At 57.0% G+C, this 27,784-nt stretch overlaps 2 protein-coding genes across 5 annotated transcripts in view; both read right to left on the bottom strand.

Moving 5' to 3' along the window:
- Positions 1 to 5,326: 5,326 nt before the first annotated feature.
- On the bottom strand, positions 5,327 to 11,191 carry GNAT1 (G protein subunit alpha transducin 1). Of its 2 annotated transcripts, none has more exons than XM_043587366.1 (9): positions 10,948 to 11,191; positions 9,502 to 9,544; positions 9,254 to 9,395; positions 8,974 to 9,131; positions 8,756 to 8,884; positions 8,359 to 8,488; positions 7,939 to 8,092; positions 7,623 to 7,814; positions 5,327 to 7,238 (listed from the first exon to the last, which is right to left on the bottom strand). In XM_043587366.1, the coding sequence occupies exons 1-8, from the start codon at positions 11,051 to 11,053 to the stop codon at positions 7,624 to 7,626; spliced, it is 1,053 nt and encodes a 350-aa protein (XP_043443301.1). In that variant the 5' UTR covers positions 11,054 to 11,191; the 3' UTR covers positions 5,327 to 7,238; position 7,623. The 2 variants fall into 2 exon arrangements, with proteins under 2 accessions (XP_043443301.1, XP_043443302.1); XM_043587367.1 differs by lacking the exon at positions 10,948 to 11,191 and adding an exon at positions 10,911 to 10,932.
- A 2,597-nt stretch (positions 11,192 to 13,788) lies between these two features.
- Positions 13,789 to 27,784, bottom strand: part of SEMA3F (semaphorin 3F) — a 29,649-nt gene continuing 15,653 nt past the window's right edge. For 2 of the 3 annotated variants that reach the window (XM_043587363.1, XM_043587364.1), the window contains exons 3-19: positions 24,807 to 24,967; positions 24,660 to 24,722; positions 24,424 to 24,543; positions 23,624 to 23,716; positions 21,985 to 22,078; positions 20,084 to 20,203; positions 19,740 to 19,879; positions 19,512 to 19,626; positions 19,279 to 19,348; positions 18,974 to 19,118; positions 17,643 to 17,865; positions 16,951 to 17,039; positions 16,773 to 16,814; positions 16,463 to 16,620; positions 16,203 to 16,270; positions 15,776 to 15,909; positions 13,789 to 15,129 (exon numbers count right to left, since the gene is read on the bottom strand). In XM_043587363.1, the coding sequence (XP_043443298.1) occupies positions 14,719 to 15,129; positions 15,776 to 15,909; positions 16,203 to 16,270; positions 16,463 to 16,620; positions 16,773 to 16,814; positions 16,951 to 17,039; positions 17,643 to 17,865; positions 18,974 to 19,118; positions 19,279 to 19,348; positions 19,512 to 19,626; positions 19,740 to 19,879; positions 20,084 to 20,203; positions 21,985 to 22,078; positions 23,624 to 23,716; positions 24,424 to 24,543; positions 24,660 to 24,722; positions 24,807 to 24,967 (2,246 nt within the window). In that variant the 3' untranslated portion in view covers positions 13,789 to 14,718. The remainder of the gene's footprint in view (positions 15,130 to 15,775; positions 15,910 to 16,202; positions 16,271 to 16,462; positions 16,621 to 16,772; positions 16,815 to 16,950; positions 17,040 to 17,642; positions 17,866 to 18,973; positions 19,119 to 19,278; positions 19,349 to 19,511; positions 19,627 to 19,739; positions 19,880 to 20,083; positions 20,204 to 21,984; positions 22,079 to 23,623; positions 23,717 to 24,423; positions 24,544 to 24,659; positions 24,723 to 24,806; positions 24,968 to 27,784) is intronic. The other variant, XM_043587365.1, reaches the window with a different exon arrangement.

Below are 27,784 nucleotides of genomic sequence, written 5' to 3'. Positions count from 1 at the left end.
CCCGGCCCTCCAATCCCAGGCGGCGGGCAGGAGGAGGGGCTGGCCTGGGGAGAGGCGGGGGCCCCGGCCCGCCAGGAGCAAAGGGGCAGCCCGAACGCTAAAGAGCCCCTAGGTAGGAGAGCAGCGGCTCCTGGAGGGGCTCAGTTGAGTCCTGTGGGCGGAACGCTTCAGTCTAGAGCAGATTCTCTCTGAGGTCTCCGAGTGTTCCCTTAACCCTTGAAATGCTCTCATCTCACCTTCCGGAGGCCAGAAGCGAACAGAGCAGTGCTTAACCTCGGTGAAGGGTGCTTTCAGTGGGGAACTTTCAGACATCAGTCAGACACAAAATGTCTTTTCTGCTTGCCTCACTCTTCCAAGCAGAGATGGGATGGGGTGAGGACGGGAGCTTTTCCTGCATCAATTCTTCTATCTTCATCCCAGATATTCAGAAGAGATTGAGACTGGAACAGACAGGGGTAGGGTCAGTGAGGACAGGAGGGGAGCAACTCTGGGCTTGCGCTTCGCCTTGTTGGGCTCTCCCTTGGCCATGCCTCCCATTTCCGTATTTCTAAGGAATAATTGACAGCTATGTCTGCCCGTGGGAAGTAGGGCCTGGGACTCAGTGCCCTGGGAGGAGGGGTTTTAGGGCGTGCTGTTATTGGCTAGGGGCTCCTATCCCACCCCTGCCTGCTTCCCACCCAAGACCTTGGTGCTCAGGGTGGTAGGTGTTAAGGGCCCCCAGGCCTACCCAGCAGGGAGCTGGGAGAGGCCTGACCTTGGGGGTGAGCTGGGGGGGGGGGTTCCCAGAACAGCTGTGTCCCTTGCTTCTCAGCCACTGGCTCTGATCCGATTAATCCCATGGCCTCTGCTGTTCTTAGCCAAGCTGGACGTCTCTGTGTCATGTCTGCCCCCCTCCTGGTGGGGGGGAATGCCCTCAGGGGACAGGCCTAACCTCTCCCCTGTCCTGGGCTGGGAGTCAGGCAGGACTCCTGGATTCTCTTCCGACTGACTCACAGCACCATCACAGCCAAGCCCTAGCCTATCTCAGTTTCCCTCTGTGTTACAGGGAAATGGCTGTGGCCTGAGGGGAGTGAATGAAGGGGAAGATGTGAGTTAAGGGCAGGGGATTCAGCTTTGGCTGGGAGTGCCAGGGAGCTGGGAGGACTAAAGGGAAAGGCACCGGGATGGTGGCAATCCCTCAGAGCATCCAAGCCCCTGCATTTCTGATGGCTGAAAAATAAGAAGGCACTGGTTTTCCCTCCCGATCTGGGGCTGGTGTAATTCCCAGATGAGAGCTCACCTTGTCATGAGGGACCCTAAGTCTCTCATCCTCCAAAAGGGCTTGAAGACTGCCCATTGGACAGTCAGTAGGAGAGGTACTGACCAGGGTCTGTCTCCCCCACCTTCTGGCCACATACATCCTGGATGCTCACAGAAGTCATTTGCAAAGGGCTGAGTGCTCCCATTGGTAGTTCCTGAGGGGCCAGGCCTGGCATCAAGGTCACCCAGCATGTGGGTGTTGGGGTCCTCTATCCTGACTGGAGGGAGCAGGGGCCGGCTGGGCTGAGCTGCTGTGGGTGGCCCGAAGGCAGCATGATGTGGGGTCCCTGGACCAGACTAGTTGTGGCCAGGAGGGGGGAGGGGCTGCCTGTTTGTTGATGCTAGGTCTGGGCCCCAGCCAGGGCAAACACAGCCCTGAAGCCTTTCCCGCCACCTGCCGAGTCTCCCAGCCCAGCCTGTGGTGACAGGACAGCTGGAAGCCAGGATGGGACTCTGAGAGCTGCCGGGGTGCCTTCTCCCAGAGATTGGAAGGAATGTCCATCCGTGAAGTACAGTGTGTGGGGGGGGGGCAGCCACCTGGAGTGGAGGGTCGAGGGGAGCTTTAGCTCAGCTTTCAGCCCAGCCCCCACATCTACTCCCCCATCTCCAGAAACTGAGACACAGGCCCAAGAGACTGCCAGACACATGAAACAGAACTTAGGGTCCCAGGATGGCTCAGACTCTCCTTCCAGGGTACTGGCAGCCCTTTGCTCTCCTCCTCCCTCTTCAATCATGTCCTCTCGGCCTCCAGCCAGGTTGCCTCCTCTCACCATGTCACCACCTCCCCTGACGCATCATTCACACGGTGCCCCAAGAGCCCTCTCCAAGAATGAGGCCTGTATTCACCTCCAACCCAGTCCTCCCCAGAGCCCAGCATCTGTACCCACTGACTCCTCAAATACTGTGCAGAGTCCTCCCTCACACACCCAGCTGGCCTCCCTGACATCCTCCCAAAGTGATCCTTGTCCCAGTTGCCACGCCCCCCCACCCCCCCACCCCCAAAGCACCTGGCTGGCCACATGTGTTCCTGTTGTTCTGAGAACACACCAGCCTTCCCCTCCCTGGCCCTCTGCCCTCCTAGCTCCTGACCCTGTCCCTCCTTCTCAGCAGTCTCTTACTTCTCCTTCAACACCCAAATAGAAGATGGCCTCTGAGGGGCACCTGGGTGGCTCAATTGGTTAAGTGTCCGACTTCGACTCAGGTCATAATCTCAAGGTTCGTGAGTTCGAGCCCCGTGTCGGGCTCTGTGCTGACAGCTCAGAGCCTGGAGCCTGCTTCGGATTCTGTGTCTCCCTCTCTCTCCCTCCTCCACTTGAGCTCTCTCTTTCTCTCTTTCTCAAAAGTAAATGGATAAACATTAAAAAGAAGGAGGAGGAGAAGGCCTCTGAATACCCTGGCCAGCTCTTTCTGTACTTAATGTCGCCGCTCTTGCCATCCTATCACACAGCCTCCATGTCTCTAAGTGCCTCTCTGGGTTGTCTAGACAGGAAAGCTCCAGCCAGGTTGGAGGGCATGAATCAGGAAAAGTCTGATGGAGAAGCAACCCGTGGGCTTGGCTCTGCCAAGGGGAAGGGCACATGCCAGGGTGGGGAAGAGAAAGGGCATCTGGATGGAGGAAACAGCCTGGCTACAGAGAAATGCAAGTATGAGTGTGGGATTAGCACCAATGGGTGGAGGGTTGTGTACAGGGGCAGGACACTTGGCCTGGAGTCATGTGGGGGGCTTCAAGGCCTCATAGGAGAGGATGGTTCTCACCTCCACAACCCAGGATTGAGGGCCCACACCCATAGCTCCTCACTATGCCCTGCCCAGTTTGGTGTCTGGGAGGCTCCTCTTTGGGCACAAGCAGGGGTTTAGTTGGTGTAATTCAGGGTGTGGAATTATAGAGGGACCCATAGGCAGACAGTCCTGTCTAGCCCTCCCCCGGCCTGGGTCCTCAGAGCCGATGACCTCTTGGCTGAGGCCTGCTCTCACAGTCCTGCCGTGCCCTCCCCCTCTCCCTTGAGATCTGGCCCCCAGCTTCTCTGGCCACTGAAGCGGCTTAATGAGCCCAGGTCACATGGGCTATGCTACTGCTTGTGGGGAGGGCCCAAGCCCCCGTGGCCACCCGACCAGGCCCTGACGTCAGCGGCATTAACCGTGCACTAGGCTTGTCTAATCTCTGGTCAGTGGACGGGCCAGGTTAGTCCCGCCAGAGCCAGAGTTGAAGACCGTGAAGGCCCTCAGGGGCACCTTGAGGTTGCAGGTCAGGCAGAGATGGTGATGACTGAAGGAGCCCAGGGTAAATGACCCCTACCTACAAGACTAGGGAGTGGCCACTGTGCTGGCTTTGGGCCAGCTCTGATCCTCTGCCCTCAACTGTGAATCAGGCATGGGCTCCCATTGATCCTACTCTGTAAGGTGTAATTACACTGGTGTGGTGAGTGGGGCCGAGGAGGCTTTGAGCTGAGAGACTCAGCTCCCCCTCCCCCAGCATACTTGTGGCCATGGGCAGGGCAACTTGAGGCCAGGCAGTGTCCCCAGTCCATGGGATCCAGGAATGCCAGTCCTGAATCCCAGACCCTGGGGTCAGAGTTACATGTGGAGGGGATCCCCTAGAAGGTGGGGTCCAGCCCCTGCCTGGTGTTCAGGCTTCTTTCTGCCCCTTGCCCAAGAAGGCTGGGAGCTCGTTGTTTTTCTTCCAAGACAAGGTGACTATGTGGAAGACCCCATTAGCCCACCTCTCCTGACAGCTTCCTCCCTCCCAAGCCTACCACTTCCACTTCCAGCTCCTCAAAGCCTCCTGTCTTCTGCCTTGCTTCTCCCCACTAAATCCCAGGGTTACTCCCTTGTCCCACCTCACTCCAGTAAACTGCTCAATCAAAGGGTCCTTAGTGCAAATGAGCAGCCAGGGTTCATCCAGGCCTAAGACCACCCAGTGAGGGCCGTAAACCACTGGCCCAAGCCCCATCCTCCTCTCAAACCTCCAAACAGCACCAGCGTGGCTGAACTCCTTAATCCATCCAGTGTCCCCCCCCCCCCCCACCACCACCACCACCCTGTGCTCAGGCCTAGGCACCCTTACTTCCCCTGTCCCCAGCTCACTTCCGGATCACAGCATCCTCCACCTGGACATTGAAGATGCTGCCCACATCTTCTGCCCAGCCCCAGGTATGTCTGCCTCCTGGACATCTCCTCCCCCAGGTGGCCACAGGTCTGGAAAACTCAGTCCATTCAACACTCCTGCAGTCCCACCAGCTTGCTGGGGGCATCACATGCACTTGGTCAAATAGCACAGATCCAGACCATTGTGGCTGAGCCCCATCTGCAGATCCTGGCCCCATGGAGTGACGAGGACATGTCTCTTCCTCACAGATCCTCCAGCCCCACTGCTGTCCTCCCCACGTCCTCTCATACTGGCCTCCAGGAAAAACGTGTGTCCCTACATACCTGCTTTCCCGAAAAATTTTAATGATTATTTTTTCCAGAAATAGAGTTGTAAAATATTATTATGATTTATTTCCATTAAATCCAGGAAAATAAGATTATAAATTGTCTTAGATATAGATAAAATAGTCCGTTCATGCTCTGTCTCTCTCTGTCCCAAAAATAAATAAAAAATGTTGAAAAAAAAAAAAAAAAAGAAAAGGGGCGCCTGGGTGGCGCAGTCGGTTAAGCGTCCGACTTCAGCCAGGTCACGATCTCGTGGTCCGGGAGTTCGAGCCCCGCGTCAGGCTCTGGGCTGATGGCTCGGAGCCCGGAGCCTGTTTCCGATTCTGCGTCTCCCTCTCTCTCTGCCCCTCCCCCGTTCATGCTCTGTCTCTCTCTGTCCCAAAAATAAATAAAAAATGTTGAAAAAAAATAGATAAAATAGTTAAGCTTAAAATAATGTGGAGTTTTAATGTACCTACTTTCAATTTTTTTCAACTATTTTAATGTTCCATAAAAATTTTACCATTAAAAACACACAAAAACATACATAGGAGTGGGCATTTTCCTTTTGCTTCAGGTTCCAATATGGCTTGGCAGAGGTCTCTTGAGTCTTGTCTTTATTTAAAATTTTGATATTTTGTTTATCATGAGGGTTTTTTTTTTTTTTTTGCAGTGATTTTGAATTTAAAACGTATTGCATCAAAATATTACTTATCTTGATCACTGAACTTTTTGGCACCACCTTAAATTTTGCACCCAAAGGTGAGTGCCTCTTTTGCCTCACCCCAATCCCAGCCCTGCTATTATGTCCTAGCTTCAAGGGCTTCCAAGACCCATCACCTTCTGGAGGAAGCCTAGGCCCTCAGGCTGGCACTTGGCACCTGCCTATTGTCTCCCCACCCCGTGTCCCCTTTGCCTATTCCTGCCCTATTGAACTATGGCCCCCAAGCCCCTCTTTCTGGGCCTTATACACCCTACTCTCCCTGCCAGAATAAGCTTCTACCCCAGAACTTCTTGATCCAAGATTGTTCTTGTGAACAGTTCCCAGGGCTCCTTTTTCCTTCAGCCCCTCTCAAGAGGCACAGGTTAGTCCCATGCCCCCAAGAGTGCTCCTGCCACTTCCGGCCAGGTGCTTCTCCCTGGAAGGGATGATCTTCCCATTCATGTCCAGCCCAACACTGGACACTTAGTAAGTGCCCGTAACTCATGATAATTAATGCTCTTCCCTTCCCCACAAGAAAAGACAGCTGGGGCCTGATGCAAAGGTTTATTGCTGAGTCTGTGCATCTATCTGAGGGGAGTGTGGATCGTGCTCTGGCCTTGCGAGACAGAAACCCCCCATCCCCCACTGCAGCATAGGTCCTGGCCCACAGGCATCAGCAAGGACTCAAGGCTTGATGAGGAAGTAGGGGGCAGGGATATAGGGACTTGGGCCTTTGTCCCTAACAAAATTCAGGCATGGCCCTCAGTTTTTCCTGCCAGCAAATGGACCCTGAATGGAAAGGGTGAGAGGGACAAGAGGGTTACATGGGTTTACTTATGACTCCACCTGAGGTAGACCCCTCTTGGGCCCAACCTGGGCCTCAGTCATGTCCCAGCCTGGGGCTGATCGATAGGAGCCGGACTCTGCCCCCAGCCACCCCTCAGGACAGTTTGACCATTGGCCACAGCTGGTGTCAACAGTACCCTCCCTCAAAACACCGTCCCCTTGGCCGGCTGGCCTGGAGTATTGTGGGCGGGGTGGTGGTGAGGTAGGACATGGATCTGGTGTCCAAGGACAAGGACAGAGGGGGCAGAGCCTGTGGGTGGAGGGTCTAGGGGGTACTCTGAGCCTGCTGTATGGAGAAGGGTACAGCTTGAGTCTCTTCCTGGCGCCCATGGTCTCCCAGGCCTGCCTCCACTCATTAATTCATCTATGCAGGAGCTGCACAGGCCAGACTGACTTGGACTTTGGACTCCTGAAGCTACTGAGAGGGACAGTCACTGGCCACCGGGTAGAGACAGGTGTCAGATTTGTCACATGGAGGTGGTAAGGCTGGAATGGGCTGATGGTCAGCAGCAGGCTTGCTTGGAGGAGGGATCCCTGGCCTGCCCCCCCTGCTCTTCAGGAAACTGGGAGGGAGGGCTGTTTGCCGAGCCCAGACCCACCAGGTGAGTCATGGGCCCCCTGCGGAGAGACCTGTAGGAGATTGGTCAGTTGGGCATGCTGAGTCACTGTGAGCTCTAGCTGCCCCAAGTCCTGCCTGCTCCTAGCTGGGGCTGGCTGGGGTGGGTCCTGGAGGCCAGCGCAGCCAGGCCGTGAAGGGCAGCAGTCGGGTTGGGGGTACCTGGCTCTGGGAGACCTGGGAACCATGGGGGAGGGCTGGGGCCTCAAGGCTGGTGGGGCTCAGGGCTTTGGATCTGTGGCGTGGCTGGTGGGGCCTCACGCTGGGGCCCAGGAGTCCTGGGGGGCTGAGAGGCTCTTGTGTGCTAGGGCTACGAGGTGGCTAGGGCTACCGGGGGTCAGGGACACACGTGAGTTCAAGCACCTGTGAACAGAAAAAGGATGCCAGTCAACATCCCAGAGCTCCAAAATAATTGGTCTTAGGCTGAGAGGCACTGTGGAGGTGGGCTTGTAAGCAGTGACCCCTGGGGGATTGGGGTCGGGTCAAAAGAGATTAGGTGGGTGGGACTTATGCACCAGGGGCACGGGCTGTGGGCAGTGGGGTGGAACCTGAGGGGCCTGGATGGGGCCTGGGAATTGGGGGCCAGAAGCAGGCAGTGGAATGGGTCTGGAGAGATGGGGCAGGACCTGATGGCCTGCAGTGGGACCTGTTGTAGTGAGGTGGGGTGAGGAGCTGGGGAGGCCGTGTAATAAGGTATTGAGACCAAGGGGCAAGACAGGGGAGCATCCCAGACCGCCAGGAACCCACCTCAAAAGAGGCCGCAATCTTTGAGGTTCTCCTTGATGATGATATCGGTGACAGCATCGAAGACAAACTTGACGTTCTGTGTGTCGGTAGCGCAAGTCATGTGGGAATAGATCTCCTTCACGTCGCGTCGCATGTTGAGCTCCAGGAACTGCACCTTGATGTAGTTGCCCGCGTCCTCGTACGTGTTGGGCCCTGGAAGGGAAGGGGAATGTGCTCACTCCATGTCCGCAGTCCTTCCTGCGACGGCAGAAGCTCAGGCCCACATCATGGGGTTGGGGCGCCGCCTGGCGGCCAGGCGAGGGGGTGCGGCTCTCACCGTCGTAATCAGGGAAGCAGATGCTGAGATGCGCCTTTTTTATCTTCTCTGAGAAAACGTCTTTCTTGTTGAGGAAGAGCACAATGGACGTGGTAGCGAAATAGCGGTGGTTGCAGATGCTGTTGAACAGGTGCAGGCTCTCGTGCATGCGGTTCTGAGGAGGGCAGAAGCTGTCGGGCACCGGTAGTGGGGCACGGGCAGCTGCCCTGCGCGGCCGCGGCCCACAGGCTCCGGGCCACCCGGAGCCATCCAGCTCAGACAGCTCCAAGTCACCTCCCCTCCACTACCCCCCTCAGCGGGGCTGCTAGCTGTCTTGAGTCCTCATTCAGACTGTTCTGGAACGAATGTCCCCTCTCAGACGCTCCCCGCTCCTGCAGCAGCGTCTCTGGCTTTCTGTCTCAGGCCTTGCTTGGCACTCACCACTTCGTCGTCCTCCACCAGCACCATGTCGTAGGCGCTCAGTGCCGCGATGAAGATGATACAGGTTACACCCTCGAAGCAATGGATCCACTTCTTGCGCTCAGAGCGCTGCCCGCCCACATCGAACATCCTATGGGACAATTGGGACCTGAACCCGTGCGCATCGAGCCCCCTGAACGCGCCCACAGGTATCCCCTGGCCTCCTAATGCTGACTGGGCGGCATTCGGATGGGACTGGCATGTGGAGGGCCCGAGCCTTTCTGCGGGCAGGGTATCATAGAAGGAACAAGGGCTCTCCTAGGGATGGGGTCTCCGGGACCTGTCGGGGCCTCGGGGAGCTGCACTCGGGGCCAGACCCCTAGAGCGAGAGCAAGGGTGAGGGCTCGCCGGGTCGTACCGGAAGTGGAGGTCCTTGAAGGAGAACTGAGTCTCAATGATACCCGTGGTCTTGACACGCGAGCGCAGCACGTCCTGCTCAGTGGGCACGTAGCCCGGGGTTACCAGGCGCTCCAGGTCGGAGAGGTAGCTGCGGGAGACCGCGGAGTGTGGGTGGGTTGGGTGAAGGGGTGTGGTAGGGCCCTGCCCGCACCCCCAGAGCCCCGCCTGCGCTCTCACTAGCCCGCCGAGTCGTTGAGCTGGTACTCAGAGGCGCGTTCGAAACAGGCCTGGATACCCGAGTCCTTCCACAGCCGCTGGATGATGTCTGACATCTCCTTGGGCATCGTGCCCTCCTCGATGGTGTCCGCCATGTGCATCAGCTTCCGGGCGTCGTCCTGAGGGCAGGGTGGAAGTGGTTGGAGATGACTGTGGACTTGAGCCCAGTCTTGAGCCCCTGGTGGACTTGAGCCCAGTCTTGAGCCCCCGGAGGCCCCGCTCAGCCAGTCTCCCTGCACACCTGGCGCGCAGAGTCTCCGTACTGGATGTTGAGCGTTGTCATGGCACGCACGATGGCGAGGATGGACTGCAGTGTGTTGCCGTAGATGATGGCAATGAACTCGAGGCACTCTTCCAGAGAGTACCCATCCTGGTGGATAATCCTATGGCCAGGGCAAGCCAAGTCAGGGCCAGGTGGACTGGTGGGAAAGGACAGGCCCCGTGGACACGCCCACCCCCAGAGGCCTCAGAAAGGGCAAAGGCACTCACTTCATCTGCTTGACAATGGTGCTCTTCCCGGACTCACCGGCACCTGGAAGGGAAGCCCCGCCTCAGAGCTGCACTGGCCACACCTCCCCACATCACTCCCCTGGCAACCAAGGGCAGAAGGTGGGACCAGGCATACTCAAGGCACCAGTCCAACCCCCCCCCCCCCCAGTTCTACCTGTTTCTCCCCCACCCCCCAAAGTAAGGTCCTGACACCTTTGAGGAAAAACATTTGTAAATGTCAGGAGTGACAGACGGGGGCAAAGACCTCAGTTGTGCGTTGAAACCTCCAAGACCCCTGGTATTCACTTTCTTGAGGAGTCTGAGACCAAGATAAAGAAAACCTGGAGCGCCACTTTGTGGAGAGTTCTGGTACTGTATGCAGGGGATTATTTGAGCCAGGTCAACCCCTGCTTTTCACCTGGTGTGGGGAGGGGAGTGTCTCAGAGGCTCAGAGAGAATTAGCGCCTTTGAGTGGGGGAGAAGACAGAGCTGACAGCCCCTCTGAGCCTGCTCTCGCCAGGGCTTTGGGCACAGTTAATGAGATTTCTGGCTTAGCCTTTATGTCTTCCCTAGGGTGCTCTGGCCTGGTCCCTTTGCCCACATCCAGCTGCCTGACAGGACCCTGGAGAGCCTGGGTGGAATGTACACTGCCTTTTCTAATTTTTTTTTTTCAACGTTTATTTATTTTTGGGACAGAGAGAGAGACAGAGCATGAATGGGGGAGGGGCAGAGAGAGAGGGAGACACAGAATCGGAAACAGGCTCCAGGCTCTGAGCCATCAGCCCAGAGCCCGACGCGGGGCTCGAACTCCCGGACCGCGAGATCGTGACCTGGCTGAAGTCAGATGCTTAACCGACTGCGCCACCCAGGCGCCCCTACACTGCCTTTTCAAAGCAGCTCCTTCTTCCACATGTGAGGAGGTAGTGGCCTGGAGGCACTGCATCCCCCCACCTCTCCTCACTATCCATGAAACCATGGACATGATTTTATCTATTCTTCACTGGGCCTTAGTATGTCTGCACCCTCTTTAGGTCTGCCAACAACAAAGCTCTGGAATCTGAGGACCACTGTCTGTGGACTTGGGCAGTCCTAGGGGATGCCCACTCCCAGGTGGACTGGTTACTGTCTTCCCAAGGGAGCAGCCCTATTTCGGCGCTCCCAAGAAAGCCCCTGGTTTCTGATGCCTGCCTAACAGGACTTCTCCAGAGGGGAGGGAGCTGAGGGAGGGCCCTCTGGAGAGGCGTTCCAAGGGATACCCAGCCTTGGGGAGTTGGGGTATCACCTATTAGACCCAGCCTTGCCTGGCCAGGGCTCCCATTCTGTTTCCTGACCTGTCTCAAGGTCATTCTGCTTCCCAAGTCACCCCTATTTCACAGAAGGGCTATCTGCTGACCCCCCAGGCCTCTGACCTGGTGGCAGTGGCCCCACCTGGGCCCACACCCGTACCCAGAAGCAGCAGTTTCACGGTTCGAGCATCCTTCTCGGCATCTTCTTTTAGCTTCTTTTCCAGCTCCCTTGAGTGCTTCTCCTCGGCGCTGGCCCCAGCCCCCATGGTCCCGGCAGTGGGTGAACAGGGTGGTTAGTTGGTTCCTCTAGATGGAGGGGATCCCCAGAGCCAGGCTCAGGCCAGCCTCAGGCCTCCTCAGACACCCTTCTGGCCCCAAGACTGGCAATCAACTGGCCCCCCCCACAGACCTGTGCAGGCCCTGGTGGGGCTGCTTAGTGGGATTTAGGGGCCAGGGGTTCCTAAGAGCCAATGAGAGACAAGGACAGGTGAATCCAGCTCAGCCCCCAGCCCTTCTAATCAGGATGGCATGGCCCCAATCTCTCAACTGCTGACTCAGCACCCCTCTCTTCCTGCCCCAACCCTCTAAGAGAGATCCTGGGGACAGTCCAGCCCGTGAGCCAGAGCAGGGAGTTGTGTTCCATAGGGTGCAAGCTTAGAAGGGGGAGAATAGGACCTTGAGTCCCTAGGGTGGGGACAGTTGGGGTGGGGCTGGCAACAGGGAGTAGAGGGAGAAGCAAGCATGGAGCACCTGACCCTGCCCAGCCCTGGACTCAGTGCTGCTCCTTATTTTGTAAGCTCACATGGTCCCCTGTGAATGGGTACCTACATCATCAGCCCCATTTTACTGATGACGAAGTAGAGGCTCAGACGGTCACATAGAAGGAAGTGGTTGAGAAGGGCTGGGTGACTCCAGACCAGGGTTCCATGCTCTGCAGAGAGTCAAGAAGGAAAGCAGGGAATTGCATTTGCCTGGTACTGAGGGCTGGATCTCACCTGGGCAGGGCCTCTACATAACTCCATGATTCCAACAGACTTGGGGTGGGGGCGTACATGTCCACTGTGTGTGCCTGGGTGTGTGTGCGGCTATCCTTTGCTGGCATCAACCAAAGCAATGACATGACACATTTGTCCGTATGTATACTTGTGTGTACACATGTGCCTGTTTGTGCCATTGAGTACATGTATGCCTACGCATGCCTTTGTACGTGTGTGCATGTGTGTAGACATGGTTTTATTTGTTTTTCCTTATGTGCACATGTGCTTCTATGTGTACTTTGCTGTGCTTATGTGGATTAACATGTGCATTTGTGTATTTGTGTATGGATGTATGGATGCTTGTACATGAGCAGTGCATGCATTAGCATGCACATGCCTATTTTTGCCTGTGCTTATGTAAGCACGTGCCTGTGCACATGTGCATTTCTACATGTGTATGTGTGCATACTTGCATGTGCCTGTGCCTATGTGTACACGTGTATTTGACTGCAACAAGATCCCTGACTTGCAGAGATGGCCGGGCTCTTCCAGAGAATGTTTTGCAGGCCTGTTGTCACATGTCTGCTATTCCCAGAGCAGGTCTGGTGCTCCCAGGGGCAAGGAGGAGTGGAACTCATCTCCCATCCTTCTCCTGATCTGTTCCTTGTGTGTGTTCTAGGATTTGCCTAAGGGCATCTGTAGGGCATGCCTGCCTCAGCTTAGGGGGCCTAGATTCTGTATTCAGGTTCAGATGGCACAAGAAGTACTGCTAGGTGGAAGAGGTTCAACTGAGCCTAACGTGTTGAGTTCCCAGGCTCTGGAGATTTCCCACCTCCTATATAAAGACCCAAACCGGGGCGCCTGGGTGGCGCAGTCGGTTAAGCGTCCGACCTCAGCCAGGTCACGATCTCGCGGTCCGTGAGTTCGAGCCCCGCGTCGGGCTCTGGGCTGATGGCTCGGAGCCTGGAGCCTGTTTCCAATTCTGTGTCTCCCTCTCTCTCTGCCCCTCCCCCGTTCATGCTCTGTCTCTGTCCCAAAAATAAATAAATTAAAAAAAAAAAAAAAAGACCCAAACCCTGGGCTCTCAAGGCTCCCTCCAGAGACCCTGAGCCTCCTGGCTGGACTCCTCTGGGACACCTAGCTGCCTTTCAGTACTCAATTCTGCTGCAGACCCAAGAGACCACGAGGGGGTGCCAGGGCCTCAGATCCTGAGTGTTAGAGACTGTCCCTAAACATGTGGGAAATGGATACTGGCTCCTACCAGAGGCTGATGGCTTCACATCTACTCTATGGGGTGGGTGGGTGGGTGGGATCTGTCCAGGAACAACCGATTATCTGCGCCACTTTCAGCTTCCAGCTTCTACCCATCCCCTACCCGCCACATTGTAAGTGGGCTCTGGCAGGGATTTGGGGCAGTGCAGGAGCCCAGGCTTGTTGAACCAGCACAAATCTGGTTTCTGCCTATTGGGTTTATTTAAAGTGGGGCCATTCGCTGCCTCCCAGTCCCCACCTGACTCCCCTTGCCTGCCAGGTATGGCTGTAAGCCCTGCTGGGCCCATGGGCCTTCCCAGCTCTTAGCTTCCCCTGCCAGGTCTTGACTCATTCAATTTGGCCCAGGGCCCCCGGCCCCACTTCCTCCTCTCCAGAGGCACCCCACCTGTCCTGGTCTTCACCACCTCTGGACATTTGCTCATGCCAGGCCCTCTGCTGAGAGCTGGCTGGAAGGAAGCAGGAAGGATGGGAATTTTGTCAATTCTCAGGGCAGGGGCAGCCAGACTGTGAGGGCTGTGGCTTTGTCTTGCCAATTCTTAGCCCTTAGAGCCTGGCACAAAGCCCACCTCAAAGGCAGGTAAGAAAGCAGTGTTGAACAAACGGTCAAACCTGTGAACAAACGAATGGAAGCTGAGCTTGCAAGAGAGGTGTGGGAATGATGGTCAGACCACATAAAGGGGGGCAGGAAGGACAGGATCTGGGCATGGGCTGAACCCCCATCCTCCCTCCCCTGCCAAGGAGAAAAGCCAAAGTCCAGTCCCAGAGCCAGTGTTTATTAGCAAGATGGAACGCAAGGGCGGCTGTGGCCTGGGCAGCCGAGGGCCACCAGGAGCCCCTACCCATCTACCCCGAAGCCCCCCAGAGCTATTTACACCCATCATCTGAAGTGGTGGGCAGAAGGGAGCCCTGGGGAGCAAGGCCCCAGGCCTCCACCATAGCCCCCTCTCCCCTTGACCCTACCTGAACCTGCCCCTCTGCTATTCTCCCAGCCCCCAAGTCACAGTGGCCCAGAAAAAGGGAAGAGGAGGTAGAGTGGTCAGGCAGGGAGGGAAGGAGGGGCTGGAAGCGCACCCCACCCAGGCAGGGGTCCTCTGCTCCTGTCCCCAATAAATAGAGAATAAATACCCGGGAAGGGGCTGGCCTTGACTGAGTGCCCCCTCCCAGGCAGGGGCCGGCCTCCTGTGTCGGCCCCTTCTTCCCTTCTCTGAGTGCATCTGAGCCCCCCACCCCCGCTCCCAGTCTCCAAAGCAGTCCTCGAATCCACGTCTATGCCAGTGGCACAGGCTGATAGCACACACTGGCAAAGGTGTGCAGTCTGTTCCCTGTCCGGGTAGAGCTTGCTCCCTCCTTGTGTCCTGTAGATCCCGGCGATGGCTGTTGAGCATGTAGACTCCCAGCTGAGTCTGGGGACTGTGTGGTCCTGGCCTGGCCCTGCCAACTGGCTGGGCCTGGTTAAGTGGGCTCTGTTTCCTGCCGTCTCTGACCAGCATGGGTCTAAGTCTTGGACGGTGCTGCCACTGAGGCAGGCTATATACAACCCACCAATAAATACTGTCTTTTCAGGGGCAGGGTGTGTATAGAATATAGATATTTTATATATATATATATATATATATATATATCTTTTACATTAAAAGGGACAAGGCCTAGGCTGGCCCATTTCAGGGCTCAGACAGCTGGCCTCATGTGTCTGGAGGGTGGTGACGGCGGTTCCGGGGCTTTTTCTGGTCCTGGGGTTCAGGAGGCCTGGGTGCCCCCGGGGCCTCCCTGGGGCTTGGGGGCACATGGCGCCAGTAGCCCTGGCAGTACTGGTGGATGAGGCCCACTTCCGGCTGGGCCAGCAGTTGGGCCAGCTCCTGGTAAGGGGGTGTGGGGGGGCCGGCGCCTGGCAGTGGTGGGGCGCTCACAGCTGGCGGTGGGAAGAGGGCAGCGTGGACGGCATCCCGACCCAGGACGTGCAGCTGTACCCGTGTGACGACATGCTTGAAGTTGTTCTCGGTGGCAGTGCAGGAGTAGAGGCCACGGTCACTGAGCTGCAGGGCGCGAAGCAGCAAGCCCTGCTCTGTGCGCAGGAAGCGGTCCTCCGCACGAATCTGCAGGGGCAGGGAGTGGGGGCTCAGGGGTTGTGTGACCACTCGGCTGCCTAGCCAGCTCCCAGAGCAGACCCCTTCTGTGCCCATTCCATGGAGGGGCTCTCATGTGGAATTTCCATATACCAAGAAAATCCCACAGTAGTTTTCCACATAACATCTGAATAGGCATCCACACACATTTCCATTTCAGGATCATAAGGGGATTTCTGTACAACAAGAGAATTTTGGAGCAATCACAAAGAATTTCTTTTAATGGGAACTGGCATATCCATATAGAATTTCCACGTAAGGAGAGATGCATGGAAGGCATTTCCATAAAATGAGGGCTACCCACAGAATTCCCATATACTAGAGTTCAATCACATGACATTTCCATATAATGAGGTATACCTCCAATGGAGCACACACATGGAATTTTCATGTAAATAGGCATTAAGCGGTTTCCATATAATGCGGAAATCCCAGAGTTTCCATATAACTAGATTCACCTGAATGATTCCCACATAGGGAAGGGAACTTGGAAGGGCTTTCTTAGAATGGGGGCTGCTCTGGGTCAGCTCCTATATCACATTTCACCCACAGGGAATTTCTACTGCACAGGGGACTCCCACATCCGCGGTGGGGGCTGTGGGGTACAAGAAATCACCTCACGGCGCCGGTCACTGGGATCTCGCTGGAACAGCCACTTAACTGTGGCCTGGGGCGAGCGAGGCTGGCATTCGAGGAAGGCTGCACTCCCAGCCACACCGTACTGCACAGACTCCACGGTGTTCTTGTTGGCTGTGGAACAAGGGGGCACTGCATGAAAGCAGCATTACCTCTGGGCAGACTGTAGGGTGGCCAGAGGCAGGTGCCAAGGGGCATATACAGGGACATCCACCCTGTATAAAGGCAGGGCTGCACTATCGGGCACCCACTTCTTGAGGGAGTGGCTAGGGACATCCCATCTCTAAAATCCCAAGCCCCCTTACGCCCATGGACCACGTGAGAATCCTTCCCTGGGAGCAGCTCCATGGGCCTCACAGGGTTCCACACTGTGAGGAGTGCCCAGTGGTGAGTCACAGCACACTCACCGTTGGAGTTGAACCCGCGACACTGCCTGATGGGGTTCCCATGCCGGACATCCTGCCGGCGGCTCCGCCTAGATGAGGATAGCGCCTCAGCAAGTATTCTCAAGCAAGTTTGCCACCCCCCCCCCAGGCCCCTGTACCCCCAAGACTCCAGGCAGGAATCCCATCCATAAACTCCCCTAGGGTAATATATCCACCACCAAACCCCCAGGACAGGGCCCTGGGTCCAGTGGCTAAAATTCCAAGGGCCCGGGGGTCCACACCTCTTGGAAGACGCTGTGTAGCGGGAACAGGCCTGGCCATCCCAGGCACAGTAGGGGTCCCGGGCGAGGCAGCAGTCAGCACAGGCAGCCCCATATGCCTGGCAGCGGTGCAGGCTCAGGTGTGTGACACCCACAGCTGAGGCCACGTACAGTTGTTGCTGAGAGCAGGGGTAGGGGCTTGTCAGTTGCCTTCCCACAGCCAGCCCCCATCACGTTCCATGCCTTAGTTTCCCCATCCCTATGCCAAGGGCAGGACCCCAAGGGAGAACAGGCTCTGTCCCTACCCCCAGCCCACCTCACCAAAACTCACCCTCTTGGAAGAGATGGTCATGGTCTTAACAGGTGCTGGGTCCTGAAAAAAGATAGAGATTAGTTTGGGGCCCTGGGGATGCCCTCCTTGCCCTGACCTAGAGGTCTGAAGTCTGAAGTCAGAAGCTGATACCAAGGAGGGCCAGGGTGAGACGAACAGTTCTGGGTGTCATACCCACCTTGAAGACCTCCACCTCCTCCAGCATTAGCTCCTCCATCTCCTGGTCATCCTTGGGCAACACGATGACCTTCTGCACTGTCCCGCGGTCTGGAACGGGCCGGGCAGGGCCTCAGTGGGGCTGAGGACACTGGGGAAGGGGTACCAGCCTCAGCCCCTTCCCCCACCAGGGCCCCAAGCCCCCAAGGGCAGTGGAGCAGGAGCTCTGTGCCAAGGTTGAAGAAGTTCCCCTGGATGTCAGGGGCCCAAGATAATGGGGGAGGGGGTCACGGCCAGGGTCTGCCCCTCCCACCCCAGACCCTCAATTTGGGCACTGCTGAGCATAGGATGCTGGAGGCATTTCCGTGTTGAGGGACTGGAACTGTGATGGGCACACCTGCGCATGTGCACACGAGAGCATGTATGTCAGTATCTGGACCCACATATCCTAGAGGTGTCTGCCACCTGTCCCCTCTTTCCTGACCATTCACGGGTCCCCAGATGCCCAGTTTCCCTGCTCTCCCAGCCCCTGGGGGGTTGGGGATGGCGATGGGGTTTCTTTTCTCAGTTATCTAGGCTCCAAAGGATGAAGGTAGCAGAGTTGACCTCGGCAAGCTTGTGGCAACCCCTAGCAGGGTAGGTCCCAGCCCCATAGATCAGCACCCTCCACCCACCGGGCCCAGCGTGGGAGGGACCGGGAGCAGCAGTGGGTACCTGTGCCCAGGAAAAGCACCTCATAGCGCCCATCGGCTGCATCCACCTGGTCCACGGCGACAGTAGTGAGCCGATAGGGAGCGCCTGTGCGGACGACCAGGGGCCGCCGCTGCAGAGGGTACACAGCCTGGTACATGAGCGGGTGGCTGCGCATGAAGTTGATCACTTCATCAGGGTAGTCCTTGGTGGACTTCATGGATGGTGTGAAGGTTCCGCCAGGGCACTGCAGGCAGGTGATGAGCGTCAGGCCCGGGTGGGGCTTGCTGGAGCCCTTAACTTCAGGAGAGGCCTCTCCTTTGTCTGTCCCCATCACATCCACCTGCTCTGCTCCTCAGAGCTCCCATCCAGGATTTCCCCCCTCACTCAGCCCCTCTGCAGATCCTGCTCTAGCAGAGGTCCCAAGGTCCCACACAACCAAATTCCACAGCCACCTCCCTGGCCTCATGCACCAGGACCTTGTGGCATTAGGCAGAGCTGACCACTCCTTTTCCACGTCCTCACTCCCCACCCTGTTGTCTCCTTCCTCCAATCTGCCCCTCACCCCAACCCACCCCTCCTCAAGGGACTACAGCTCCCAGTTCCTTTAACACCCTACGCATGCTCTGCCCTTCGTTGGTACTTTTCCCTCGGCCTGCCCTGCACCCCTGCTCAACTCCAGCCCATCCTTCTGGCCTCCAAGTTCACCATTGGGGGAAGCCTTCCCTGGCCTCTACTCAGACCAGAGCTCCCCCATCCCAGCCCTGCCCCCACAGAGCCACAACAGATCATGCGGTTCTCCTGCTTAGACTCCTGCAGAGGCCCACATCACACCAAGATTAAGTGAGTCACCTCCCACCGCCTCAGAGGCCCTGCAGGCTGGACCTTGCCCACCCTCATCTCCCTGGCTACAATTAGCCACCTACGCCAACTCCAGCCTGCCCTCCAGCTTTGTCTTGGCTCCCAAACAGCACCCCCTCCAAGCAGCCTGCCACACCCGGCTGTCATCTTTGTTTCAGGGTCCTGGCTGGGTTCTTCACAGCCTGACACTGTGTAAGTGGTATTTCGTTTCATTTTATTTATTTTTTTAAGTAAGCTCTATGCCCGACATGAGGCTCAAACTCATGACCTCAAAATTAAGAGTCGCATGCTCTACTAACTGAGCCAGCCAGGCGCCTGTTTTGTTTTAACTGTCAGCTTTATTTGAATGGATACATGGTAGATTGATTTGTTTGTATGCTCTGCCTCTCCCACCTGGCCAGGAGCTCCATGATAGTGGGGCCCATGTCTACAAAGGGGCTAACCCAAAGCAGGCCTCATAGAAAAGGGAAAGGTGGAATGACTGGGGTCCTCACCGTGCCAGGCCGTGGGTAGGGCATCTTCCCTGAGAATGGCATCCACTGGTAGTTGGGGCCCTCTTTGTGGGCAAAGGGCCCGTTGAAGACCATGCGGATATCAGCCATGGAGTAGACACACACAGCAGAGCCTCGGAACACGGAGCTGCGGGCAGGGCAGGCGGCTGCCGTGGGCAGGGCAGACCCTCGGCCCAGGGCCCCTGCCCCCACCCCACAGCCTGCCACCAGGCAGGGGTCCTCCACAAGTCATATAATCCCCCAGTCCAGCCACACCCTGCCACAGCCAGCCCCGGCCCCAGCCTCACCCCGAGGAGGTAAAGACAGCATAAATGACCGGGTTCCTCACATCCTGTGTCTGCTGGACAAACACATCCTCTGCGGGCAGAGGGAGAAGACACTGGGAGGGTGCATTAGCCAGGAGTCCCAGGGCCTTGCCCACTCCTGCCCAGGGGGCCCACCAAAGGTGCCCTGACCACCCATCCAGCCCCCACCCCTCCCACAGCAGCCACAGGACCCAGCCTGCCTGCTGGTTACTCACGGAGCTCATCGAAGTGAGTCTCAATGCCATCCTCGCCGGGTACAGAGCACACCAGTCGTGCCTTCAGGAACGTGCTCCACTTATTGACCAGGCAGCAATGGCCACCGTCATCATTCTGGGGACAGACAGGGAGCAGGGTCAGATCAGCTCTCACCCCCTGCTGGAGTAGGGCTGCTGGAGCTGGCACTGGGTTGGGAGGCGGGGAGATGGGGCCCTGCCAGCGCATACCAGGCAGATGCGCCCAATGCGGGCATACACGGCGGGGCTCTGTGGCGCCTCTGCCGATCGCTCGCGGAAGAAGAAGTAGAGCTTGTCGTCGTTGCGCTCGGCGCTGTCAGGGATGAGCTCAGCGTGGATGAATGAAGGGTCTGTAGGTAGGCAGTGGTCAGCTGGGCAAGTGCTCCTCCAACAAGGCCTCTTTCCCCAACAGAATCCCAGGACAAGTACAGGAATAGCCCCCGCTCTTCCCCATCCCAGGCAGTCACAGGGCCAGACCCCCCATGAGTACCTCTTGAAGATCTTGCCCCATCCTAGATGTGCTGCCCACCCAGGGTCTTGTAAGCTGCCCTCACCATTCAGCCACCGAGAGTTGTACTGATCTGTGCGCATGGCCGTCTGCTTTCCCAGCGTGCGGAAGATGGCTGCATCGGTGCCCATGAAGTCGATGTACACACCAGCATAGAGCTCCTCATCTGTGGGCGGGCAGGTGGGTCAGTTAGGGGATCCCTTTGTTAGGACCAGGGTACAGCACAAATGACCTTCAGAGCAGGGTCTGATCTTCCCCTCAGGCTCCCCTGGGCATGACTGTCTCATCAGCGGGGTCCTGGTAAATGTTTAACAACTGGCTCTGAGGATTGCCTGGGTGGCTCAGTCAATTGAGTGGCTGAGCAATTAAGCATCCAACTTCGGCTCAGGTAATGATCTCACTGTGAGTTCGAGCCCTGCTTCAGGCTCACTGCTGTCAGCGCAGAGCTGGCTTCAGGTCCACTGTCCCCCTCTCTCTCAAAAAAAAAAAATAAATAAATAAACATACATACATTTATTTATTTAAAAAAATGTTTGTTTATTTTTGAGAGAGAGAGAGAGAGTATGAGCTGGGAAGTGGCAGAGAAAGGGAGACAGAGGATCCAAAGCAGGTTCTGCACTGATAGCAGGAAGCCCAACATGGGTCTTGAACTCAAGAACCATGAGATCATGACTTGAGCTAAAGTTGGACGCTTAACCAGCTGAGCCACCCAAGCGCCTCCAAAATAAATAAACATTAAAAAAAAAACAAAAACACCTGGCTCTGCGAGGGTTGGGATTAGCAGCAATTAGCTCTGATTAGTAGTGAGAGCCAATTTCTGTAGTGTAAATACTCCCACCATGGCTGATTTCAAGCTACTAACTTGGGGTCACTGACAGTGGAGCCGGGGAGAGCTGCCAACACTATGATATAGTATTTCTACCCCACAAATACAACAGATGCAAATAACCTCAAGAACAAAGATAATGATAAAATGTAGTAAAATAATTTGGAAGTAATGAGTTTTGAGTATTTTTACCTTTGTTTCAAGGTAATTTATTTGTAAATTATATAATTTAATTTTTAGTAATAACTGTGTTTAATAAGAGCTGGCTCAGAAAATACCTGAAAATTTGCAGATTTAGTAACCATGTTGGCTCTAGACTTGCCCAGGGCAGGCCCTACCTTCCCCCATCAGACTCCCTGGTCAGGGCTCTGCCATCAGGCTGACCTTTTCACTCACCAAGACGGGGAGGATAATGTCTCCCACCCCCACCCCAAGACCCTTCCCAAGCTTGGAGGTGGCACAGTGCTCACCAGTTGCTCTGAGAGGCAGACTGGGTCGGGCAGCCAGAAAACAGGCAGAGTACAGGGACCAGGGGCCTGGTGGGTTCACCCAACCTGGCGGTAGGGGCAGCAGCTACTCATGAGGTCCCAGGCAGGACCCCTCCTCAGAGAACACTCTCCCAACTCTCCTGGGCCAGACCTGACACAAACCTGCCCCCCCACCCCCACCCCCCCGCTGGTCAGAGGGCCACGACTCTCCAACCGTGCTTCCTTGTGGGGCTCTCCCAGCCTCCCAGACAAACCAAGAATGTATAGGGAACCACTCCCCTCATACCTCTCCCAGTACAGACCGAGCTTCTCTTCTCTCTTAGGTGGCCTGTGGCTGGGAGGGGTCTGGCCTTTGCATGGACACTATTTTAGGGTAGGATCTGGCCCCCCTTGTCCCCCCTTCTGGGGGTACCCACTCTGGAGAGAGGCTCACACCACTAGTCTCTACCCCTCAGCTCACACTGGGGTCTGGTCTATAACCCTCCCTCTGACAGGTGGGGCCCCATGGGAGGGTTCAGGGATGGCATGGTCATGGTCTCTGCCCTGAGGTAAGTGTTGGTGCCATGACCCCCATTCCAGAGGCAGAGGCCACGCACTTAGGCTGTAGAACCAGGGTGGGGTGGAGGCACTCACTGATGAGGGCTGAGGCCGTGTCCAGCTTGGGGTCGTACGGACACTTGCCCTTCCCTGACTCGAGTCTCTCGGGCTCCAGGTAGAAGATGTAATCCTGCAGGGCAGAGGGGAGCTCAGCATCGTCCAAGCTGGTCCCACAGCTGGGGAGGGCAAGGGTCATCAGGCTCCCAGGGTGAGAGCAGGCCCCGAGGGACACCCTGAAGCCACCCCTTCATTCCCCAGATATCCTTGTGTTTTAACTGTCCAGCCAGATCTCCCAGGGCAGGGCCACGCTGCACGTTCCAAGGGAGCTACTTCCTGGTCTCAGATAAGACCTGGGAATCAGGGGCTGAAGCCCCTCCATGCCAACTGGTTCAGGATGACTCTGGTCAGGGCCCCCTTGGGCTTGACCTGAGCTGTGGCTGCCTGTCCTTGGCCAAGATGAGGCTGACCGCCTGACCAGGGCAGGAGGTACTGACCAAAGGCCTTTGGTCCTGACCTTTGTTGCCAGGTCTCACCAGGCCAGAAGGCTTTGAGGGTACCGTGTCCCCAGGCTTTATGTCCTACCTGTGGTCCTCAGGACAGAATAATAGGCCATAGCCTTTCCTCTGCCCCTCAACAGAGCCCCCAGTTCCCCATGTCTCCACAGTGGGCAAGGAGTTGAGGGGTCCAGCCCAGACCACATGGGATTCACAAAGCCCCCCATGCCTCCCAGCCCAGCCCTGAAGATGCTAGGAGGAAGGTTGTTGAAGGCACTGGGACCAGGATGAGCTCGTGGGACGAAGGGAGGGAAAAGAGAGAGGCACAGAGGCAGGAAGGAGGTGGCAGCAGGTGGCAGGGATGGTGATGGGAAGGTGTACACAGGCCCGCTTCCAGTTACACTCTGCACACATGACTTTCTGCACGCATGGGGCTGCACACACAGCTTGGCACGCATCACTGTCAGCACACGGAACCCACCGCTCACATCCTGGGCACACGTGCAGTCTGAACGGCCCCACTTTTCAGCACTCCCCGTCACAGACACACCTGCTCAAGTGACCACTTGCTCTATCATTCACTGGCAGCCCCTGCCCCCCTGCCCGCCCCTGCCCAGCCCCAGGCCCCCCAGCCCAGTCCTGACTTGTGACTAGTGGACAGACAGTTCTGTGCCTTCCACCCCAAGGGAGCAGAGTCCCAAGCATGGGAGTATGTGGGACACCTATGTCAACCCACAACCCACGGAGGCATGGGGCATGGACACCTGAGAGTAATATGGCAGACTGCATACATGTGGCACGTTCTGACTCTGGATGCTACCTAAGGTGTGAGTTTGAGAATGCACAACACGTGCCCAAGCGTATGTTGGCAGATGCTCATGCACGTCTACACACATATGTTGAGGGCTGAGGCACTGCTGTCCTCAGGCTGTCTTCCCTACCTGGTCCTTCATGATCTCTTGCCTGTAGGGGCTCACTGAGGCTGACATGAATCCAGCTGGGAATGCCTTCAGAGCCTGAGGGCACTGCCAGGGAAGGAGTGGGATGGGGTTCCCAGAGTACAGGGAAGACCCTGGGGAGACTGGCCTGGGGTGCAGGTTCCTGGCTGGAAGGCCAGGCCCAGGGTGAGTTCAGTTCAGAGGCAGTGCTGCCCAGCAAGGGCCTGGAGGGATGAGTCCCACCTGGCGTGGGGCTGTGGGCGTCGGGCGGAGGGCACCATCCGTGGCTCTGCTGCCTCGGCCTTTGACCACCTGCATCTGGGTCCAGGGCGTGGCCTGAGAAGATGAGGAACAGGGGTTAGAGCCAGGGGTGGCAGGGGCTGGGGGAGCGGGCCCGGGCTGCCAGCCTCTCACACCACACGTGCCAGGAACACACGCGAGCACCCGGACCCCCAGAGTACACATATGTGCCTGTGCGTGCACACATACACACAGCTTGTCGAGCACCTGCACACACGTGTCCCTAAGTCCAATCACTCTCACAATTGTCCTACAAAGTCACACCAGCTTACATACATGCCCACATGGAAATGGAAAAAGGCAGAAGCGGGCAGGGTGGGGCAGAGCTGGGGAAGGGGCAGCTCTCCCCCAGGCCGTGTGGCAGAAGCTGACCCAGGTGTCCAGCCTCCTGATGCCGAGGCCCTGCCAGGCCCTCTGGCTTGGCTGCAGGGGCACGGTCCACAGGCACAGCCAGGAGAACTGTTGCACGTATGGAGCGAGCGCTTACTATATGCCAGGCACAGTGCTAAGAGCCTTGGGAGCGTTAGCTCACTGCCTCCTCCTCACACCGACCTGTGAGAAAGGCAGCTATTAGCCCCATCTTCAGGTGAGGAAACCGAGGCTCTGAGAAGTGAAAGAAGTCACTCACCCAAGGTCACAGGGCTGGAAAGTAGTAGGGCTGGGGCTCAAGCTCATCCTCCCATCAGAACCCTAGCACGTGGCCACTAACGGGGCAGCACAGGGCCAGGGTGGGCACGGCTTACCTGGGCACGGCGGCCACGGTTTACATAGGTGCACATGGGGTTGTAGGCGCCGGTCCCACACACATACAGGTGTGTTCGGTTCCAGGGCTGGATGAGCCTGACGAAGTTCCCGCACTCACCCTGGGGCCAGAGGGAAAGCCAAGGAGGTGCCCAGATGCCTTCCTGGCCCCACTACCTCCCTGAGGTCACCTGCCCCCACGCCCCCCCATGCCACCTGTAGACCTCTCTGCACTCACATTGCCATCCTTGCCTGAGAGCACGCACTCCTCAATGCGCTGTGGGGAAGCCGCCCAGTGGATCTGCCAGAGACAGGGATCAGAGGGTGCAGCCCTGGGGCCCCATGTTCCTCATCCCCCCAACCTGGCACCGGGGCTGGCCCTTACAATGAGGGGCTCGCGGTTGATGTCATGGAGGTCCAGGGACAGCACATAGTCTTTGCTGCCCACGTACATGCGGTCATGGTCCTCGTCTTTGAGCAGGATTCGGTAGTCGGTTGTGTTGAGCAGGAAGTTGAAGAAGTGGGCAGTGCCTGTGGCCTTAAGTTCTGTGGGTGGAGGTCAGGGCAGCAGTTAGGATCCTTGGGGACCAGCCAGACATGTCCCCTTTGATGGGGGGGGGGGACTCCTACCACACAATCGTCTTAAACCCCTAGCTTCCCCTCTAGAGCTTACGGAGCTCCCTCTCTAGTCCCTGAGATGCTGAGAGGAGAAAGTGGGACAGGTGGGCAGGCCAGCGAAAGAGCCACACCCAGAGCTAAAGCCCTGACTCATGGGCAGCCCCAGCCAGTCTCTGGGTCCCAATGAAAGCCAGTGGGCATGGACCAGGGCACGTGATAGCATCAAAGAGTCTTTGCTCAGCTGGGGGTTAATGCTCCCACACTCAGGGTGGGGCCTGCTTTCCACAGGGGCCTAAAAGGGTTAACGAGCTGGGGCGTTGGGGGTGGGGGGCAGGTGCATCCAGGACAGCCTGCAGACGCTGGCACAGATTGGGATGCCCTGTCCTCACCCCAGCTGCCCACCAGACAGAAGGCCAAGCTGACACACACCATGGTCCCCACCTTGTCTGAAGCTGGTTAGCCAGGACATTGAAAAGCCCTGCTGGAGCTATACTGTCCAACAGAACTTGGGTTTCCCCCAGATCCCACTGGGCTGCTGCAGGTGGAATTTTCAAGCCACTTTGAACCAGCCAGGAATAGTCTTTCCTGGGAAAGAAGCCCTCCCCCTAGCACTAGTGTCCCAAGCCTGGGGGCAGGGTCCTGTTGAGTCCTTCATTTCTCTTCTGCATGAGTCTGGCAGCCCTGGCCCTCCCATCCCCAGACTGCTGGGGGAAAGTCCTCATTTCTAGGGATGAAGGACAGGAAGGAACTTGGCCAGTGACAGGCCAATGACAAACACAGGACTCTAGAAAACTTGGGAACCTTCCTCTGGGATGGGGAGAGCCAAGGGGTCTTCTTGTCAAGCCCCTCCTCCACCCACTCCCAGCTATTTTTAGCTCAGCAGGAGAGGAAAGATTATAGTGAAGGTGACGAATATTCACCAGCACAGGAGGCTTGAGATGGCGGCACACAGAAGAGCACATGCATGTGTGCACGTGGCCCAGGCACGCACGTGTGCACACACATGTCCTGCACCAGATGAGGCACTCATGAAGGCGATCATACATATACTATCCTCCCACATCACAGCTGGTAACCCATTTCCTAGGTGAGGCAATCAAGGGGGAGTTCTGGAAAGGGAGAACAGCTGAGATCCGAGGCCCTAGATGCCATCCGAAGATGGGACCAGCAGGTGGCCTCATCCCATCAGTCAGTCGACCTTGACTCAGGCAGCTGTCTCTGACTGGCCTGGCTGACCATGACCCCTGCTGTGTGCTAGGACCCTGAAGTGGAGCTGGAGGGGCTGTGCCTGAGAGCAGCTTCGGACGGGAGCTCCAGGATGTGCTGAGATGGGCGTGGGAAGTGGGCTGGGAGCCAGGGGACTCCCACAGCAGACCCAGAATTACATCTGAGGGGTTGGGCGGGGGGGGCAAGCAAAGGCCTTGCTCTGCCCGGCTCTATGTGGCAATGAGAGAATACAGGTGATGACCTTGGCCAACCGCTGGGACGCAGGGACGCCAAGGGATCAAAGGGCCGATCCCTGCCTGGCTACGGCTTCACCCGCCTGTCCGGCGGTGCCTCTGAAGTCCTAGGCAGGGCAGCCTGGGCACCTGTCCTGCACCTGTTGTTGGGCCACTTGGAGTCCCCTGCCTGGCCACCCAGCCATAGTGACAACAGGAAAGTAAACACTCCCCCACCCCCAGGGCCAGGAAGCAGCCAGAGAGGAAGTGGGGCTGCCAGCGGAGCCCCCCCAGGCTGGGACAGCCCGCCAGGGGTTATTTATACCCTGGCTGGGGGCACGGTCTTTGTTGTACCCTTACCCGTTCTACTGGGTTAGGGGGCATTTGGGGGGCAATGGAGGAGAGGGAGGCAGGGGTTCAAGTATGTACCTACTTTTCCCTACCTAGGGTAGAGTAAGCTCCAAATACCTAGCCCCAGGGACATCTACCCTCCATCCCTGCCCAGTCTTGGGTCTCTGTAATTTGGAACCCCCTTCTGTGATCCAGTACCCAAGCCCCAAGTCCAAGTAACCCTCCACAACTCAGAGCCCCAGCACTCCAGGCTCCATCCCCTTCTGTGAAAAAGGCAGGGGAGAGACCATTCATTCACCAGACCTACATGGGGAGCAGGAGACTCCCTATGATCTGACATCCTTCCTCCTAAACCTGCAGTCCCTGCTCCCTAACCCCTGGGTGGAGGTGGGGCTGGAGGGAGCCTCCCATTTACTCATCAAGCACCTATTATGTGCAAAACCCTGAGCTGACAACATCTGATTTACAGATGAGCACAGCAAGGCACAGAGAAGAGAAGTGACAGGACCAAGCGCATAGGGATAGGATTCCCACCCAGGTCCATGGACCTTGGGGCTAAAGGAGATGCAGGCCCAGGCAAAGCCAGTCCTGGTGGTGAGCACTACCCACTGGGAGGGCAAGGCCTGAAGGTAACTCTCCCTCCGTCAACAGGGCATGTGACTCAGGACCCCAGGGACCCCTCCCAGTGGCCATGGGATATGGCGTCAATGGCTCTGTTGTCACAGGACATGATGTTTTGGTCACTGTGGAAACTTTGAGGGGGAGCCCCCATGAGGCCATGTGGGGTGGGAAAGGGGTGGGACCAAAGGTCAGGAATCTTTGACTTTGGCGTGGGCTTCATGACCCCAGTCAAGGCACTCTGTCCTCATTTTCCTATCTAGACCATCTCTTGAGCCCTCCTAATACTGACACTCAAGGTGATCCCTGAAGGTGAGGGTCTTGCTTCGAATTCCGG

The sequence above is a fragment of the Prionailurus bengalensis genome, chromosome A2 (assembly GCF_016509475.1).
Source record: "Prionailurus bengalensis isolate Pbe53 chromosome A2, Fcat_Pben_1.1_paternal_pri, whole genome shotgun sequence".
NCBI lineage: Eukaryota > Metazoa > Chordata > Mammalia > Carnivora > Felidae > Prionailurus > Prionailurus bengalensis.
The sequence above is the reverse complement of the archived record's forward strand: the minus strand, read 5'-3'. Positions and strand labels throughout refer to the sequence as shown.